Source organism: Python bivittatus, unplaced genomic scaffold (assembly GCF_059951505.1).
Source record: "Python bivittatus isolate LINGU-HERP-01145 unplaced genomic scaffold, Pbiv_v1 ctg000080_np1212, whole genome shotgun sequence".
In the NCBI taxonomy this organism is placed as follows: Eukaryota; Metazoa; Chordata; class Lepidosauria; order Squamata; family Pythonidae; genus Python; species Python bivittatus.
This window is the reverse complement of record NW_028277035.1, coordinates 48,837,713-48,857,006: the sequence shown is the minus strand read 5'-3', so window position 1 is coordinate 48,857,006 and position 19,294 is coordinate 48,837,713. Positions and strand designations below refer to the sequence as shown.

The 19,294-nt window shown below is 38.1% G+C and overlaps 1 protein-coding gene across 1 annotated transcript in view; it reads right to left on the bottom strand.

The window, feature by feature from the left end:
* DOCK3 (dedicator of cytokinesis 3) overlaps positions 1-19,294 on the bottom strand; it is a 226,422-nt gene that overhangs the window by 190,071 nt on the left and 17,057 nt on the right. Inside the window, exons 6-9 of the mRNA XM_088134686.1 lie at positions 14,010-14,158; positions 6,136-6,220; positions 3,591-3,632; positions 1,644-1,798 (exon numbers count right to left, since the gene is read on the bottom strand). Of these exons, the coding sequence (XP_087990812.1) occupies positions 1,644-1,798; positions 3,591-3,632; positions 6,136-6,220; positions 14,010-14,158 (431 nt within the window). The remainder of the gene's footprint in view (positions 1-1,643; positions 1,799-3,590; positions 3,633-6,135; positions 6,221-14,009; positions 14,159-19,294) is intronic.

Here is a 19,294-nt window from a genome sequence, read left to right as displayed (position 1 = left end):
TTTTAATTTTTAATTATTCTACTTTGCATGGATGTTTTAATTGTTTTATGACTGTAAACTCCTGAGATTCCTTGGCAAATTTGGTGATATTCAAATGGAATAAATAAAGAAATCAATTTTAATTCAATACCAATTCCTGGTATATGTTTTTCTCACCCAACTGCTTGATGTTCAGAAGTGAAAAAATAGTGGCATAAATAATACCAGCAAGTATAAAACAAGGAATAGATTCATCAGATTAGCCAAAATAAATAATTCAGAGCACCATCTCCCAAAGTTAGCCAACAAGCATACAGGCAGACCTCACTTACCGACTGCTTTGTGCAGCGACAGAAGTTACAACGGTGCTGAAAAATAACTTTGCGACCAAGGCACGCATTGATGACCTTCACAGCATCTCTCTCTCAGTCACATGTTCACCATTACAGTCAGTTAGTATGCATTGTCCTATGCCTGACCCATTTTTTCTCCCCCCCCCCCGCCCCAGAGTGGAGAGATTGCCAAAACAAGCGATCTCTTTAGGCAATTTCTCCTGCGCCTGACCTGTTTTTTTTTCTCCCTCCCCCTCACAGAGCAGAGAGATTGAAGAGGAAGGGATTACAAGAGAGTAAGCAGACACACAATGGGGAATACACATCAAAGGGAATGCGCTAGCACCAGTTGTTTGCTTAGCATGCTCAGGGCTATGAGCTGCAAGTATGCCGGCGTTAGTACATTCCTTTTGACACGTATTCCCTGTTGTGCATCTGCTTACTCTCTTGTAATCCCTTCCTCTCCAATGAGTGTAAATATAAACATTAATTTTCTCCTTGCCAATTATCCCAGTGCTGGGGTGAGCATTCCAAAAGGTGGGGGAGTGGGAAAAGGGAAAGCTGAAGTAAAACTGTAAGCACAGTCACGGTCATATGATTATCCACTTAGCAACTGCATTGCTTAGTGATCAAGTTGCTGGTGTCAATTATGATTACTAAATGAGGACTCCCTATATTGCACTCTTACTGTATGCAGATGAGGCAGTGCTCCTATGGTTTAAAAAGAGCCCTGAGTGCCATAGTCACTTACTGTTCCAAGGAAGCACTTCAGATCAATTACAACATACTAAAACCAAGAGCTGAAATTGACTCATTGAATCTATAGCCCATATTCCATTATAATGCATCTTCTGTAAGGACACTGGAGCCTATTTCATAACTCCCTATTTGGTGAAGTACCCAGACAATTCTGATTTATTTTATGTACAGTTTCACCTGTCGGGCCAGTATAATTCTGTTTCCTTGAATGTGGCAATATTTTGTTATACTGTTTGTAAAAGTTGACACAGTATAGCCTCAGTGATCTAGCTACAGTTTTGTTTGTTTTTTATTTTACTTGAAACAGAAACTGTTTATTTTGTTCACTTATAGAATTCTGGTTAGTGACTGTAATAACTAGCACTAGCAGGTTAGTTGAGCACTTATTTCTCTTTTCTACTTCAGTAGAACTATAATTCCATGACTTCATGTTTCATAATGAAATATTTCATAACTGTATTTCATAATAACTATATTAATATAAATGTAAATATTACAGCAAATGAGGATTCTAAATGAAAGCTATCAATCTATATATTCTAAAAAAACAGTATGAAGTTGTCTTTGATTTACCTGATCTGCTTCCCTTCTCGAACATCATATAAAAAAAAGAATACATCTGCATCCTCTCCAATGGTATTGTACGTGAAACTCTTTAAACTGAGAAAGAAATGGTGAGGTACTGGCAAACGGCATGCTTCTCCATGGCGTGGCCTCATTGTATCTACCTAATTTGAAAAAATAAATGAAAAGAAGAAAAGAAGAAAAGAAGAAAAGAAATTTGTATATTCTATACAAATATTCAGTAGTTAAGCATTTATTTATGCAACTAAAATGTGAATTATTCTCCCTTCTTTTAGAAATTTCAGGTTTTCCATTTAATCTACCTATTGTAAGTATTCATAATTTTTAGCTGGAACAATTTGGACATCTAGCAATGCCACCAAAATACATTTGGCTATCAGGTAAAAAAACTGAGGATACATCTCTATATTATTACTAAAACTACATTATAGTATTTATTATCAAAGTAAAGTTCAGCATTAAATTAAACATATTAATCTGGACTGTGGAATGTCTGGATACAAAGGTATTCTTTCATTATTATATGAAACTTGTTATTCCCAGCATTTCTCTGCAATGGCTACGTTGGACGGGGCTATTGTATGTCTTTTTTTAAATTTTATTTATTTATTTGATTTCTATAGCCGCCCATCTCAGCAAGTGACTCTGGGTGGCGAACAATCGTAGTTCAACAGTAGTTATGGTTCAACAACATCTGGAAGTAAACCCATATTTTATCTACTGTATTAAAAAAGGTTGCACCGTGAATAACTATGAACAATATGTGAGGGTACATAAATACTGTAACAATCTCAAACCAACAAACCCCTATAATTAAAAGTTTGTCAGCAATTTAATACACATTCTTCCTTTTGTAAGTTCTCTGTTAACAGTTGATGTTTCTCTATAAAAACAACTTCCAACTGTTCGCTCTACATTATATTTCACATCACAGGTAAGATTCCATAAATGTGAACAAACTGCTGAATACAGCAATTTTCTTTGATCCATTATGGGTTACTGCAGCCCAGCACTGCCTCAACCATTTTCTGAACTGTGGAATGAAGTGGAAAAGAAAATGAGGTGATACCTATGTTGCTGACAACAGATGAGCTATTTGAACATACAGAGCAATGATCAGCTATAGAGGAGGAAGTGAAAAATCAGGAAGGCTTTATTTCTGACATCTAGCTATATATATTTGTAAGTAACCTATAAATAATGATGAAATGTGTTGCAAGTTTATTCAGTTATGTTGGTTTATATCAGTCCAGCTGACATCCATAAGAATGGGGACAAGACAGAGACAATGGGTACTATTCTTCCTTCCTTGAAACATTTATCTTCATTGATCAAGGACTTGTTGGCTCCATTCTTGGTGAAGGTTATAGGTTAGATGATGTTACTATCTCCTCTTAACTAGAATTATCAAATTCAAATATTGGTACACAAGGGAGGAGGTAGGGTAAAGACAAAAAAGAACAAGGAAGCTCATGGACAATCATTACTAACACAGACTTCCTTTTATAACCTAGCAACAGCATACCCTCTACTACTTGATAAAAGTAATTTCAGCAGTAACACAGATGCTGCCACTAATGTTTCAGACCTTTTCCATTTCTTAAAATTTAGCTGCATTGTGCTAAACACATTTTATGTAGTCTGGAATGTAACAGCAAGAGAAAATACGCACAACCCCAAGCATTTCATGGGCACAGACCTATGTACAGTATCAATATCACATTCTAATTGTCTCACTATGCTATTTTCAAACTAAAGCAAGCAGTTCAAAACAAAGCTCAAGAATAAAGTTGCTGCAGAAGAAAATAAACAAGCATCTGTACACTGGCATAGACCAACAAAAATTTTTCAACACCATTAAATGTGATTTCTTCATATACATTACGAATCACATAATATTTAGGAAAGTGACTTTGCTTTTATAACTCAACTTACCTGTGATATGCTCTGTTGCACACTATGCCTACTGGATAAATGCTGTAAAGATAACAGGAGAAATATTATTTTTCTCAATACACTGCTTTGGTTCTTTACTTAATTAAACAGGATTATCATTACTCTTAAATATATGATTATTTTGTTTAAACAGATTCAGCCAGTTTGGTGTAGAGGTTAAGGCATCAGGCTAGAAACCAGGAGATCTAGTCCTGCCTTAGGCACAAAGCCAGCTGGGTGACCTTGGCCAGTCACTCTCTCTCAGCCCTAGGAAGCAGGCACTGGCAAACCATCTCCAAAATCTTGCCAAGAAAACTGCGGGGACTTGTCCAGGCGGTTGCCAGGAGTCAATACTGACTCAAAGGCACCAAAAAAGAAAAAAAATCAAAATCAAATTAAGGATTGGAAATTATAGTACCAACAAATCTAGAAACCCACAACTTTCTCAGTCTTCCCCTTCCTCTTGTTCATCTTCATCATATCTAGAAAGCACCAGATTGGAAAAGGTTCATTTAATATTATTCAGATACCAAATTGTAGTGGACCTGCCCAGAATGTCACACTGGTATACTAAAGACATTAACAACTGATTTCCTAAATATATATAAAAAGAATTGTGCAGAGACTCAGTGTAGAGGCCTAATTCCAAGCTCAATAGGTGGGTTTGAGTCACTCATGAGGTAGTCCAATCTGACTTTGTATTCAGATCTGGAATATGATTAGGAAAGTTTCTGTTTTCCACAGGATGCATAGGGAAAAAAAGCATATTATTAGTATTCTTTTAAAGTTTTGGTTGAATAGGATGAAATCTTCAGGAACATTAAACTGTTTTAATTAGGTATATATGCCAAATTTAATAGAAATTGGTATAGGGCTTTCAAGGTACAGTTTTAAAAAATTGATTTAAAGTATTATCCATGATTTTATTGTTTTGTCATCAAAATGCACCAGTATCTGCAGCAACTGTTGATCCCATGCAGGGAACATCTGCAAGGAAATTTTAAAACTTAGGTAGAAGTTTTGTGCTAAAAGAATAGGGATTTCCGATCTGCTAGGGGTTCAAAGGGAAGTGTAAGGATTCTCTTTACCAACATAATCCTTCTTCATACATGAAGATGCTATGATTGGGATGATCAATGGTATCTGATTTGCAAGGGTCATTCTAATGTAAGGGGAGATGCGTCTGTCATTAAATTCAATAATCAGAGATGTCCATAGGATCCAATGTTTTCATCCAAATGACAAAAGAAACATTGCACCATCATCATGATGCAGCTTTCATCATTTGAATCTTCCCCCCCACCCCCGCCCCTTGTTACCAATATTTCCCCTTTTAGTCCTTGCTATGGCATTTTGCATAAGCAACAGTACTTTCCTTCCTCCTTTTGTGTTTACATCCTGGCCCAGCAAACTCAAATAAAAATGCTGAAAATAAAATTGATCCTTTATAAAGCAGAGGTTGGCAAAAGTTTTTCTTATTGCTATGCTTTCAAACAAAAAAAAATAATAGTTTTTAAATGGCCTCTGAAGGCAGTTCAGAAGAAGAAGACCTGGGATAGGCAGATGTTGTTGTTCAATGATGTTAAAGGTATTGTTGCAGGATATAAGCTGTTCCAGGTAAAGCTGCCTTTTGCAATTGACTGATGGTGATTTTGTCAATGCCGATGGTCTTCAAGTGATGCTCCAGAAGTTTTGGGATTGCATCAAAGGCACCTATAACTATTGATACTATCTTTGCTTTCTTTTGCCATAGTCATTCTACTTCTATTTGCAGGTGTTTGTATTTTGTGATTTTCTCCAGTTCTTTCTCTTCTCTTCTGCTCTCTCCAGGTATTGCAATGTCCACTACTATCCAGACTTTTTGTCTTTCTTATCAACAATTGTTAAGTCTGGGGTGTTGTGTGGCAGGTGCTTGTCTGTTTGAATTCTGTCCTGTATTGAATTGAGTCCTAAGCCCACTTGTCACCAGATGTCCAGGGACTAGACCACCTAGCGTGGACCTTGTTGACCTGGGCGGTGACTGATCCAGTATAGGTTTCTGTAAATTACATCTCACTATATTGTTTATGGGAGAAATATTCTTCATCTGGCTCCTCTGATGAGACCTGTCCAGTATGGTTGAACCTCTGGCATAGCTTTCATCCTCCTTGCAGCATGCAAGCCCCACAGCCATGTCAAGGCAGTGCCTCACTGGGGTATTATTATTGTTGTTGTTGTCATCATCCTCATTATTATAGTTTTAAACAAATGTATTTGTTGTAAGCTACTTTGGACATAAGATACAGAAAACATGGTATAAATATTCATGAATTGGGATGCTACATATTCCCACTGTAATTTTACCCTCACAACAATTTTTTAATTTAAGTTAGTCTGAGAGAGATTGATTGACCAAAGTCACCCATTTAATTTCACAGCTGAATGGGGATTTGATTCTGAATCTCCCCAGTCCTAAATATACCATATTTGTCACAGTTACATAAATAAATTTTGGTTACACTAAATGCTCTTCCACAAATGCTTCTTCCCCCATAAACAGTCTTACCATTTTGTATAGATCAGACACACTGATCTGATCAGAATCCACCACCTCAAAGTCCTTCCGTGGTACAAGATCCAAGCCCAAATGCCTATAAAGAAACAAACAAACCCAGAATCAATTAATAAAAAAATCTCCAGGCTGAAAATTAGATCCTTTAAATGGATCCAGATTTGAGAATAGTTTTCATTCATTTCAGCAATTTACTGTAAATTAATTAAAGCATAGCAAACATGCTTCCCATGTTTCTTTGCTTAAAATTCTTTGCTTAAAATATATTCTAATAAAAGAGAAGTCAATTGCTCTATCTCATAATTAACACAATATTGAAAAAAAGTCACTTAGACTTGGACTAAGGAACCCTGAGCTTCAATTTCCATTTAGCCATTAAACTGTCCTCCTGTATCTGTTGGTTTATTTTTATGTCTTCAGGTAAATCTTGATTCCTGACAACTACATGGACAAGTCCATACAGTTCTCTTGGCAATATTTTCCAAAGTGGTTTACCACTGCCTTTTTACTATGGCTGAGAGGGAGTGACTGGCCCAAAGTCACCTATCTGGCTTCTTGTGCCTGAGACAAGATTAAAACTCACTCCCCTGGCTTCCAGCACTTTTAACCTCTACACCAAACTGGCTTTCTACTTACTTTTGAAAAAGTACACATAGCAATGTAGCCTTCATACTATAATGATGCTATATCCTCATATACACTATTTGTTCTTTTAGTGTTTATTTATACTGCCATACATATGGAAATCTGTTTCTGTATTTAACATCATTTTGGAACTTTCTATGCCTTGATGTTAGGATTATTTAGTAGCAAGCTGTATCATCTATCCAATGACAACTTTTATCAAAAACATCACAGTAAGTATGATACTTCAACTTTTACAATGAGGTGTTATAGATGAACTCTTGAAAAATGTTGGATTCAGGAAGTAATTTTTATAAATTTCTAAATGGACCAGCAAGACCATTAACATGGTAGATTTTATTTTGATTCACACTGGGCCTTTCTATACATATTGCACTCATAGTAAACAGAGACAGAATACTCCAAACATGGCATCTGCACAAGCTTGAAAATTCAAAGCACAACTATCTAATGAATGTTGAGGGCTCTAACAACACTACAGCATGTAGCACTACATAGATTTTGGCACTACCAGAGTCATTTTGGAGTTGAGCAGCATTGCAATCTAATCAAATAAATAAACAAATAAATAAATGGTACTCAGAAACATGCTTGAAGCAACAATATCAGAATGTCTACAGTCCAGTTGAGCTCATTCAAAAATATTCTGGAAAAATGCCAATGAACAAGCAAGAAAGGAAGAAGAGTTCAGGTGGAGTGAGAAAAGGCAGCATAGCCCAGATGTAGAGCCATGGGAAGGAAATGTTTCAAAGAAACTCCATCTTAATTGGGTTGCTATAAGTCTGCCTTAGAATTTATTCCTAAAGTTTTCTAGATTACGTTTTTACCCCTGATTAGCATTAAAGATGTTTTTCTGAAATCAGTGTGGTTTTCACTTCTTGGAGTTGCCAGCTACATGGAGCTTGACAGTTTATATGGTAAAGCAATGTTCCCAATATTGAAAGAAATTGGGAAGCAAGTATATTTGTGTTACATCAAATATCAAATATAAAATTAAAAGTAATTCTTTCTTGACTGGTTACTTGGATACTAGAATCTTTATCTGAGAGCTTTCTTTGAATACATTACACAATTTCAACTATTTCCTTGATAAAGTGCAGGGAATAGTTGAAAAGTGATCCCAACTCTGAAACACTCTTCTTGAAAAGTTTATCTACTACAAGTAGTCCTCTGGTTACGACAGCAATTGGGACCAGAATTTCCATCGCTAAGTGATGCAGTTCTAAAGCATGACATCATGTGTCCACATCACTTAGTGACAGCAATCCCAGCAGTCCTGGTTGCTGTTGTAACCCCAGGACCACATGGGTCATTAAGCGGGAAGAAGCAGGAGACCCAGGCAAGGAGTGCGGAGGGTGCATAGGTGCTGCAGGGGTGTGGGTACCGCAGGCAGGTGCTACAGAGCGTGGGGGGTGCAAGGGTGCCAAGGGGGTTGGAGGTGCTGCAGGCAGGCTGTCAGAGATTGCAGGTGGGCAGATGGGGCTGCTAAAGAGTGCGGCCAAGCAGGGGGTGCCATAGCGGAGCTCCTCAGGAGAAAAAGCAGTGGGAGCGACTTGCAGGAGCAACTTGCGATCTTCCCTGCTGGCTTCCCACAAGCAAAATCAATGGCGATCATGGCTCGCTGCAACATCATAATTGCAAGCTGGGCACCCGAGTGCCCAGATCCCATTCACGTGACCATGGGGATGCTGCAATGGCTGCAACTTCATGGACCAGTTGTAAGTCCCCCTCATTCAGTGCTGTTGTAATCTTGAACGGTCATTGAATGAGTGGTCATAACTTGAGTGCCACCTGTACCTATTGTGATGTCATTCAAATGCCACTTTACTCTTTTAAGCTTTTTAATGTGTTTGAACTTCAAACATGATGTTTTAATTTCTCTTCTGTTGGACTATATATTGCTCATATATGTTGTTATTAGGTCTGTAATGGTATGTGGGAATGACCTTGGGAGACAGGGCAAAGAGATGCAACCAAGGGAACGGCCAGATAAAAGGCAGCTGAGCCGGTAGCAGGAATGTGGGTGTGGCAAGAGACCCTCCCTAGCTTCTTGGGCTGTACTTTAAACTTGCAAGATTCTGTTAATGTAGCTTTACAATAAAGTAGAATTAGCTCATCTGGTCATATTTCCTATCTTATCTACCTCGTAAGGCTGACAAGTCTTTACTATATACCACCACCACCACCCATGGCCTCCTCAGACTCCACCATCATTGAACACATACAAATAGGAGTGATAAAAAGATCATTGTCTGCAGCAGAGAAAAAGAGAATGAGAGACCTTGGTTTATACTTTCACTGTGAATCTCTTTCTGATTTTTTCAGAAGACCCAACTCTGTATGAGATTCACATCAGAAATGTCTAGAGCTACAGGCTGTTTGCTAAGTTGGAAAAATGTGCATTTGATTTTCCCCAATTGGACTATGTGGGTTAACAAATCTCTAAAGAGAGAATACAAATGGATCCTGCAAATGTACCATCAATTCTCATATGGCAAGCACCTAGAACTGTGAAGGATGTCTAACATTTTCTGGGCACTGCCAATTTCTATAGAAAATTCATCACTAATTTGGCAGAACATACAAAACCATTGTCTCAACTTCTGAAAAAGGATATAAATTCAAGAGCAAGCAACTTTTCCAGACTTTTGAAACTCCTTTTCTCCTCCCAGCTTCTACTGTGCCATCCACATCCCAACCATCTTTTTGTGGTACAAATGGATGACTCAGACTGTGCTTTGGGAGTTGTTCTCCTTTAGGCTTTGGCAGAGGAGGAGGAGGATCTCTTTCCATATGCATTTTATTCCAGGCTGCTTCTCTGAGCTGAATGGAACTATGATATTTTCAATAAAAAAAATGCTGGCCATAGAAGTAGCATTTCAAAAATGGAGACATTTCTCAGAGGATGCAATCCACCCAGTACAAGTACACCGAAATCACAAAAATTTGAAGCACCTTCAGGAATCTCAGACTTGCACTCCGCATCACATGAGGGGCATTTTTTTTTATTTAAATTTTTCTGTGACCTACTATGTTCCTGGCTCTATGTTCCTGCTAGATGTGCTCTCCCAAATATGATCTTTCCTGCCACTTGCATTTGAAACCAGTCCTTTCATCTTCTCCAGTTCTGGTGGATGGGGAAAGGAACATGAAGCAGAATGTGTTCTGGCTTCTCAAGACAGGAGAAGACACTTAGAGTATCTTATTCACTAGAAGGGCTACTCTGAATTGGATAGGTTGTGGGAGAGGGAAACAGATGTCTAAGCACCATTACCTTGTCTGCTACTTCCATCTAAAATTCCTGCACAAGCCCTGCCCACATGATTCTGACAAGACAAGGTAGTATGAAGGAATTTAGAGATGATCTTGGGGAAGGTATAAAAAAAACCATTAAGCAGGGAAAAAAGGAGCGAGCTGTTAAGAAGGGACTTTGAAAAAAGATTACAGAGTTTTCGGAAAGACTCATGAAAAAGAAACTCAAAATAACCCCATCCTGATTTTGTTTAGTGTCCAATGGAATAGAAAGAAACTTAGACAGGTTTCCCAGATTTTATTATTCTACCTTAGTACAACAAAGAGCATTTCTGGAATCCCTGCCATGCCTGGTTCTTGACCTGGCCTGCCTTGAAGACTAACAAACCCTCAACATGTCACACACAGCCTGAAACAGTGCAAAGTTCTACACCCCTGCATCAAACTAAAGAAAATCCAATCCTGATTGCCCAGATCTAACCTTTTATTTTTAGCCCTCTCTATTCAGGAAGCTCACTAGACTCCTGAATAAACATTTAAGGGGACTGGAAGGAGTAAGAAAGGCAAAATCTGCTTTTTTCCTTCCATGGGCAGATGAGTAGTCCAACTATCCAACTAATAAAAACTCTTAAATTTGAATAAAATTTAAAGACACCCACTCTTTTAGGAATTCCATTTATTTTTTCTAGTCAAGACAGTTTGATGTAGAAGTGGAATGAGTCTTACACACATGTGTACCATGACAGTTCAGAAGTAAAAGACAAATAGTTGGTCCCCAGACCTAGGTTCCACATCCAACAGCTATGGCTGCACATATCAAATAGTTGACATGGTGAAATTATTTGGTAATGATGGGAGTGTAAACAAACAAACGAGTGATCAGTTACTACGCACGCACGTGTGTGTGCGTGTGTGTGCGTGTGAAACTTATTGGACTTCCAAACTGCTTTTAAAAATTAAATTAGAATATAACTAAAGTGATCAGTTACCACATATATATAATATAGCTTATTGGACTTCCAAACTGTTTTTAAAAATTTATTTATTTATTTATTTTTAATCTGCGCTCAGTCGTTACCGACTCTGCAGTGACTGCTTGGACGAGTCCTTGCAGTTTTCAAGGCAACTGTTTTTCGGAAGTGGTTTGCCAGAGCCTCCTTCCTAGAGCAGAGCCCAGCTGGCGAGCGCAGGAGGCGGGGTTTCCGTTGCTTTGCGCCCTTTTCGGGCGAGCGCGGTTTCGCGCTTACCGGCAACTGCTCCTGACTCCTTTTGCAAGGCGCCGCCAGCATTTTTCCTCCCACCCAAGTGAGAGTCCCCATTTATCTACTCACGTGAGTTTTCGAACTGTTGGGTTGACAGGAACTGGGGAGAAAACAGGAGCTCACCCTGTTAACACGAAGGCTGGACTCGAACCGCTGAAGCGTCGACCATTTCTGGCCGGCAACTTTCAGCGTCATTAAGCCGCTGCGCCACCACGTCCCCCACAAACAACAAAATAACCATAAAATGGAAATGGAAACCATAATAAAACAAAAATAAAAAGACAAAGCAACTGTGTCCTAAGGAACAGCCATAACATCTCATTCATAACAGGAGGGTACCCCTCATGACCAATCCAATTCAATGACTTTCCAAAAACCAGTAAGGTGTTTTTTTATTCTTATAACAACTTCCTTTGTATCCGCAATGAAAGCAACATTTATCTATCTATCTATCTATCTATCTATCTATCTATCTATCTATCTATCTATCTATCTATCTACCTACCTACCTACCTACCTACCTACCTACCTACCTATTTATATTTCAAATTTAGTCACCGCCCATCTCATTCAAAGAGCAACTCTGGGTGGCTTATATATGAGCCTTTTCCTTGAATCTTCTACTCTTAACTCGTAAATACATGTTTGTATTCCTAAAGAGAAGTTTATTGCCAAGCCCATAGTGAAACTCTGGCATGGATTGTGTTAGGAAGAGTGAGGTGAGAATGAGCAAAAGTTTGGAAGTATAGTGCAGCATTATGCCAGGCAGGGGATATGCAGACCGTATTTTTCCTCTTCAGCAGGTCACTGAGAAATGTATAAATGTGATAAACAAAGTTTATTGTACATGTTATTGATTTAGAGAGAGCATATGATACAGCAAATAGGGTTTAATTATGGAATGTTTTGCACAAATATGAAATTGAATGTAAGCTGCTGAATGTGATAAGAACCGTTTATGACAGTATTTATTTGTTTATTTGTTTCATGTTTGTTTCAAAAAACATGAAAAATTATAAAACAATAAAAACAAGATAGCAATAAAAGAAGAAGCAAAGACACATACCCACTCCTCAAAGGGGGCTACACCCATTCTAGCCAAAGGCCTGAATAAAGAACTAGGTCTTCAAGCCCTCTGAAATGCAGGTAGGGTGGGAACCCCCCGGTTCTTGGAGGGTGGGGACTTCATTCCAGAAGGAAGGAGCTGCAACAGAGGAAGAGTGCTTCTAGGGTCCTAATAGATGCCATTGTTTAATTGAAGGAACCCAGAGCATGGTAACCCTGCCGGATTGAAACAGCTAGGCAGATACTATGGGAGATAGGTGGTCCCTCAGTTAACTAAGCCCTATGTAGGACCTTATAGGTAACAACTAGCTCTTTGAATCACACCCAGAAGCAAACTGGCAACAAGTTCAGCTCACAAAGCAGGAGTGTTACATGGGCAGGCCCACCACTGCTTGCACGGCTGTATTCTGGACCAGTTGAAACTTCCGGTTGGTCTTCAAGAGCAGCACCATGTAGACCACACTGCAATAGTCAAGCAGCAAGGTTACCAGGGCATGAGTGACTATCTAAAGGGCCTCCCCATTTAAAGCATGGAAAAATATCCATGCAGTATAAAAAATGGAATGCAGTAAAACACAGATGTGTGATGCCCCCTTCATTACTTAATATATTTATGGATAAATTAATTAAGAATGCTTTTGGTGTCATTACAGATATGTTCATCAACGACATAAACATGTTTGTATTTTTGTACATGAATGATGCCAAGTTGCTGAGCATTTGAACATTTACCCCAAATGTCAAATAAGCTATACGGCACCACGAGGAGTACAGATATGAAATTTAATATATTGAAGACCAAGATTTGTACTGCAAGAAAAATAGAGAGAACAATTTTAATTTGTACTGTATATAAATGGGGAAAAATCAAGGCAAATTAATTTGTGTATCTTGTAGAAAGTTTACCAAATACGGGGAAAGTGATAGGAGAAATGTTAATACATGCAAATGCAGAAACATGGGGCTAGTATGTGGTCTGTTGAGGAATGAATATTTGTTGAAAGAAGTGAAAATGGCTGGTTATAAGAGTGTGCTTTTGCCCAAATAAGATGTAGATATGCCAGGAGAAACATAAAAGCTGAATATAGTGGAAATGGGTTATTTAAAAAGTATTATGGTAAAACAAGAAGAGATGGGGCAAGAACGAGTAGGTGCTAAATAACTGAAAATGAGTGACAAGTAAGAAAGAAGTATGTGGTTTGGTCATATAAAGAATACGAATGAGGCCTGAATCGCCAAACTAACATATTGAGAGATAATAAAGATACTGAGAGGAAGGAAAGGTCTGAAAAAGTCATGGATGAATGCAGTTGGATCCTGAAACAGAAGTGAGAAGTTTAAAGAGCAAAAGGCATGATGTATAGAGGTAGAAGAAGCAAGGATGGTTTGCAAGAAAAGAAAGCATGGAGATGAATACTGTCAGTGTAAATTTGATTTACCTAGAAAAGATAATTTTTCTATTCTCTTAACTCCTGCCTTTTCTTCTGCTCACTACTTCTTACTCTTTTTCTGTGTTTTGCATAATTCTCTTTATCCCAAAAGAATAGCATGACAGTATGCATGCCATATATGAAGCTTCTAACTATTTTCAAATTTTGTTATATCACCACTGTTAAATTTAAACAAAATTATAAGCATACTCACTCATTTCCCCAGTCCAGTCGTACAGTAAGATGTCTCTTGACTTCTCGTACTTGATCCTGGGTCAAATGACCAGAAAGTAATTGTCTGCGAAGATCAATCAGTTCATTCATCACATGGCGCAGTTTGTAGAACAGATCTATCTTATGTTTCTGTGAACATTTTAATTTTTAGAAGGCAGAATGGGAGAGAAAAAAAAGATTGAGAACACTGAAAGTTTCCTGACAAAACCAGGAGTTGCACAATTTAAAACTCTACATTTTAAACTTTAGAACGTATATTTGAAAGTACAGGTAGTCCTTGTTAAACGTCCACAATTGGGACTGGCAACTTGGTCATTAAGCAAAGTGGTTGCTAAGTGCAACTACGACTGTGCTTATGATTTTACTTCAGCTTTCCTTTGCTTTACAGATCTGTGAAAGTCGTAAATGCGATGATTGGTTGCAAAGTTACTTTTTCATCATTGTCGTAACTGCAAACAATTGCTGTCCAAAGCAGTAGCTAAACGAGGACTACCTGTAGGAGTGACACAAATTAAAACTTTATTTTTAAATTTAGAATGTGTATGTATTGTGAAATAATTAAAGATTTTCAGAAATATGGCAATACTTCATATCAATTTCAGTGAAGTATTGACTGCAAAAGCAGATGAATATAACTTTACTTACTGAGCAGAACTTTTCACATTCTACTCTCTAAGAGCAATTTTTCAAAGTTGAGGGAACTTTGGAATCATGTGTGATAGGTCACAGGGACTGCAATATGAAAAGTGCCTTTCCACTTAAATTAAGATATATTAGTGTCCTACTAAAAAAAATACATTTTTCCTACAAGTTATACAATCTGATGAAAGAGGGGTTATTTTCAATATTTGTTTCAAAAAGAATATGAGAGAAATTCTCAGTGGTTGAATATGATATTCCTGCTTTTATTTAGTAGGAAATGGCAAAGAGGTGTGTTAATGTTCTATTCTTTAATTATTTGCTTCTGTACCATTCTTTGTAAATAATTTGAAGTGGTTTATTTAATTGTATTATCAGCTCTCCAGCAGTCTTTCTTGCTTTAATTTGCTTCTACTAAATCTTAAAGGATGATGAAGGAATTCCTTCTATTTGTTTTCTCAGATGCAGAAGTGCTAGTGAAGCTACAGAGTATAGGTAGTCCTTGGGTTACGATGGCAATTTGGACCAGAATTTCCATTGCTAAGCGATGTGGTTGTAAAGCACGACATCACATGACCGCATCGCTTAGCAATGGCAATCCTAGCAGTCCCGGTTGCTGTCATAATCCCAGGACAGCACAGGTTGTTAAACAAGGACCTCACGTGACCACAATATGGGAAGAGGGAGGAGTCCCAGACAAGCAGACCAGTGGGTGAGAGCTGTGGGTGCTACAGAGCACGGGCAGATGGGTGAGAGCCACAGGCAGACAGGCGAAAAAGCAGTGAGAGCAGCAATGACTTATGACCTCCTGCTGGCTTCCCCATTGGCTTTGCTTGTGGGAAGCTGGCAGGGAAGGCAGATCATGTGACCGCAGGACACTGCAAACATCGTAATTGCAAGCCGGTTGCCAAGCACCTGAATCACAATCACGTGACCGTGGGGATGCTTTGACAGTTGCAACTTTGAAGACTGGTGGTAAGTCCCTCTCATTCAGCGCTGTTGTAACTTTGAACGGTCACTGAACAAGTGTTCATAACCCAAGGACTACTGTAGAGGAAAGATTCTGTGCTTAACAGAAAATAGCATCAGCAATAGCATTTTCTCTATCTCCAATCAGTAAAGCAAGCTGAAAAACACCAAGAGAAATTTGAAAGAAGGTCTTAAGCACCTGAGAAACCTCCTTTGTAGAAAACTTCAAAATCTTCATAAATGTTAATGATAAATGTTCACAGTAGAACAAAAAAAGGAAAAAATAGGTGCATCTCAACCAGTAAAATAGAATTACTTGATACCCACTCAAGGTACTGTAAACTGTAAGAGAAACAGAATTCTCTTTTGCTAGCAGAGAAATCTGTTGAGAAACTGCAATGAAGATTTCAGCACTAAATTAATACATGTGCATATATAAATGCAGGCAGGCTAGCAGAGAGAAAGAAAAATGGGGATAGATGGTAATAAAATGCTAAAATTATAGTTTAAATAAGATAATTGAAGTAATTTCACCTCTGTCCTCATTTAGTGACTGCAGTTTGTTCCAGCAAAATGGTTGCTAAGTGAAATGGTGCAAAATGGTTGCTAAGTGAAATGCTGTGCAGATCACTGGTTGCTGCCATCTCATTTAGATAAAGTTTGTGCAGCAATGCCAGCACACTCTCATGCTGGTGTTCATTGTTGTAGGTGCAGAAATTTGGCTGTAAATGCATGGATTGGTTGGAAAGTTTTTTTTTACACCGTTTATTACCATTATATTTGTGAACAGCCACTAACTGAGGTATTCACTAAACAAGGACTGGATATATTATTAAATCTAACCATATAGACCATCTATTGCTCCATCTTCTCAGTTTTGGTACAATATGTTATTTCAAAACAATGATATTTATATAATTGTAATATATACAACTATTAATATTATTACTGATATTACATATGATTCTTAGTATTCTGTTATTTAGGTGCCTTTAGAGCGCTGAATTTAGGACAGGAAGGCCTGGCGCGATATGGTTCATGGGGTCATGAAGAGTCGGACACGACTTAACGACAACAAGAGCGCTGAATTTAGATACAAGGGTGGATATTCTATCAATATTAATTACACTTTTGGATATTAATGTTACAAGCATTATAATTATTTGAAACTTTGTTAACATCTGGACAACATCTAACATGGACAACAGAAAAGCAATGGAGTTCTATAAAAACCATTTATTTCTGTTTTACCAATCATACAAAGGTTTTTGAGTATGTGGACATTAAGAAATTGTGGCTAGTTCTTAAAAACATGAATATACTAAACCACGTCATCTGTCTATTGAAAATGTATTTGAATATGAAGCAAGAACTAGAATGGAATGAGGAATCACTAATGGTTTGGAATTGGTGATACAAGCATGAACTTACAAAAGGCAGTTACTAACAGACAGAAAATGTTATTGTAGGTCTATCAGATCCCTGCAACAAGGAATGAACATTAGACTTTTTTATGTTGGCAATATGAGAAATTTGAAGTTTCTTTAACTCAGATGATTTGGTCTTGTTCTGTTACAGCTTTCTTTTGGTTTCAGATTAATACCTATGTTAACATGATTTTGGGAAGAATTATTAAGGATCTCAACAAGTTGTTGAATTATGTTCCTAAAATCTGGCATCTTATAGAGAACTTTGGCTTTATCCAGCTTGGGGTACAAGAAAAAGAATAACTTTATGTAATTGGAAAGAAAGTCACTCTCCTGAATTTAAGGAATGGATCCAGAATATGAGTTTGATACTTATTCTTGAAAAAAACTGTGCACTAATGTGAGAATATGAAGCATTATGCTGCTATATGCTTGAATTAATTTCATATGGAAATTTATCATATAGAACTTTTCTTTTTGTTCATTTATTACATTAGTTCATTTGACTGTTGTAATTTAAGTTTCTTCTTTGTATTATCACTATTCAATATATTATTTTTCTTCTTCACTATGTTAACAAAAATAAAAAATAACTCACACTATTGGCAAAATTATGTGCATCAAACCACAAAAACAGAAGTTAGTACGCGTTGTCTGTGCCTGACCATTTTTTCTCCCCCCCCCCCTTGCAAGAGCAATCTCTTCCTGAGCTATTTTTCTCCACAGCTTCTGCAAAAGATGCTAACCACAAGTTAACAAGCTCAACCCTGTGACCTTAATTAGTGGACTTGCAGCTGCTGCTGTAACTGACAAGACTTTAATCACTTTCACACCTTCAGCTTTGTTTGCCTCCTAAGCTACTTGGGGCTTGGAGCTGTGAGTGCGCTAGGGAAACAGCTGGAGCTAGCACACTCCTTTCAATGTGTATTCCCCATTGTATGCCTGTTTACTGTCTTGTAATTCCCCTCCTGTCCAATGAACGTAAATACAAACATTAATTCCATTCTTGCTAATTATCCCAGCATCAGGGTGAGCATTCCAAAGGGAGGAGGAGTGGGGAAAAATGAAAGCTGAAGTAAGCACAATCATGGTCACATGATTTTCCATTTAGCAACCATGTCACTTAGGAACCAAGTTGTCAGTCCCAATTGTAGTCACTAAATGAGGGCTACCTGTATCATTTATTTCTCTCTCAGTTTTGCTTCACTTTTCATTTATGTCCAAAATCTAGTGTTTATTAATATATAAATATAGCCTATTTTGATTTGGAAAGATATTTTTCTCTAAGACGGCTTGGCTGACAAATCCTGAGTTTTGCCTTCTATAGCTTGAGAAAACTTAAGTTCAGTACATCTTTTACTTGCTCCCATATTTTGTTTACAACATTATAACCTGGAAAGATAATAACTACTCTAATAACAGTGTGCTATATGTTCACCCTGTCAGGTTCGGCCAGCACGGGGCTTCAGGGAAGCTCGCAGCCAGACCACGCAGAATCCACCGGCGGTAGCTAGCGGGGAAAAGAGGAACTGAAAGCACCGCTAGTTAACGGGCCACCTGCGCCCAGCCAAACAGGAAAACCGCAGCGGAAGCTTTTAACTATAAACTGATAACGGCGCGAGCCAACAATGAACGGGGCCGCAGGCAGCGAAACAAGATCGCAACGCAGCACAGAACCCTCGGGCTTGCACGTAACGGGGAGGGACCAACCCAGCCGGAGGGGAACTGGCAATCAAGGACAATGGACCCTGACCAAACCTGCCATCATGGACAATCAAGGGGGATTATTGGGGGGCCGATAATCCGCAGCAGCAACGTGATCGCGGGGCGGGAAAAAAGCGCGGGAAGGGGGGAATATAACAAGTGATGCAATTGTACCAAGCCAGTCCTGGCTTTGCTTGTGACTACTACGTTACGCATGAGTAAACCTTCTTTGTTAACCACACGTGTCACGAGAGTTTCTCTGTCGAACGGGGCAAACCTTACACACCCTTAAGTAAAAAGGTGAGATTAATTGACCTCAGCTAGTACTCTATAAATTATAAAATAAGGCACAGTGCAAAGTTATAGTGGACTATTGATTATTGATATCTCACTTATTCCTAGCCACTTTAAATAATAGTTACCTTTTCAGCATAAAAAAAACTGATATAGAGTCATGTACTTATGCAAGAATCCTTTTTTTTCTTGAACCAGTTTATGATTCAGGGAATCAAACATAATGAGCTAC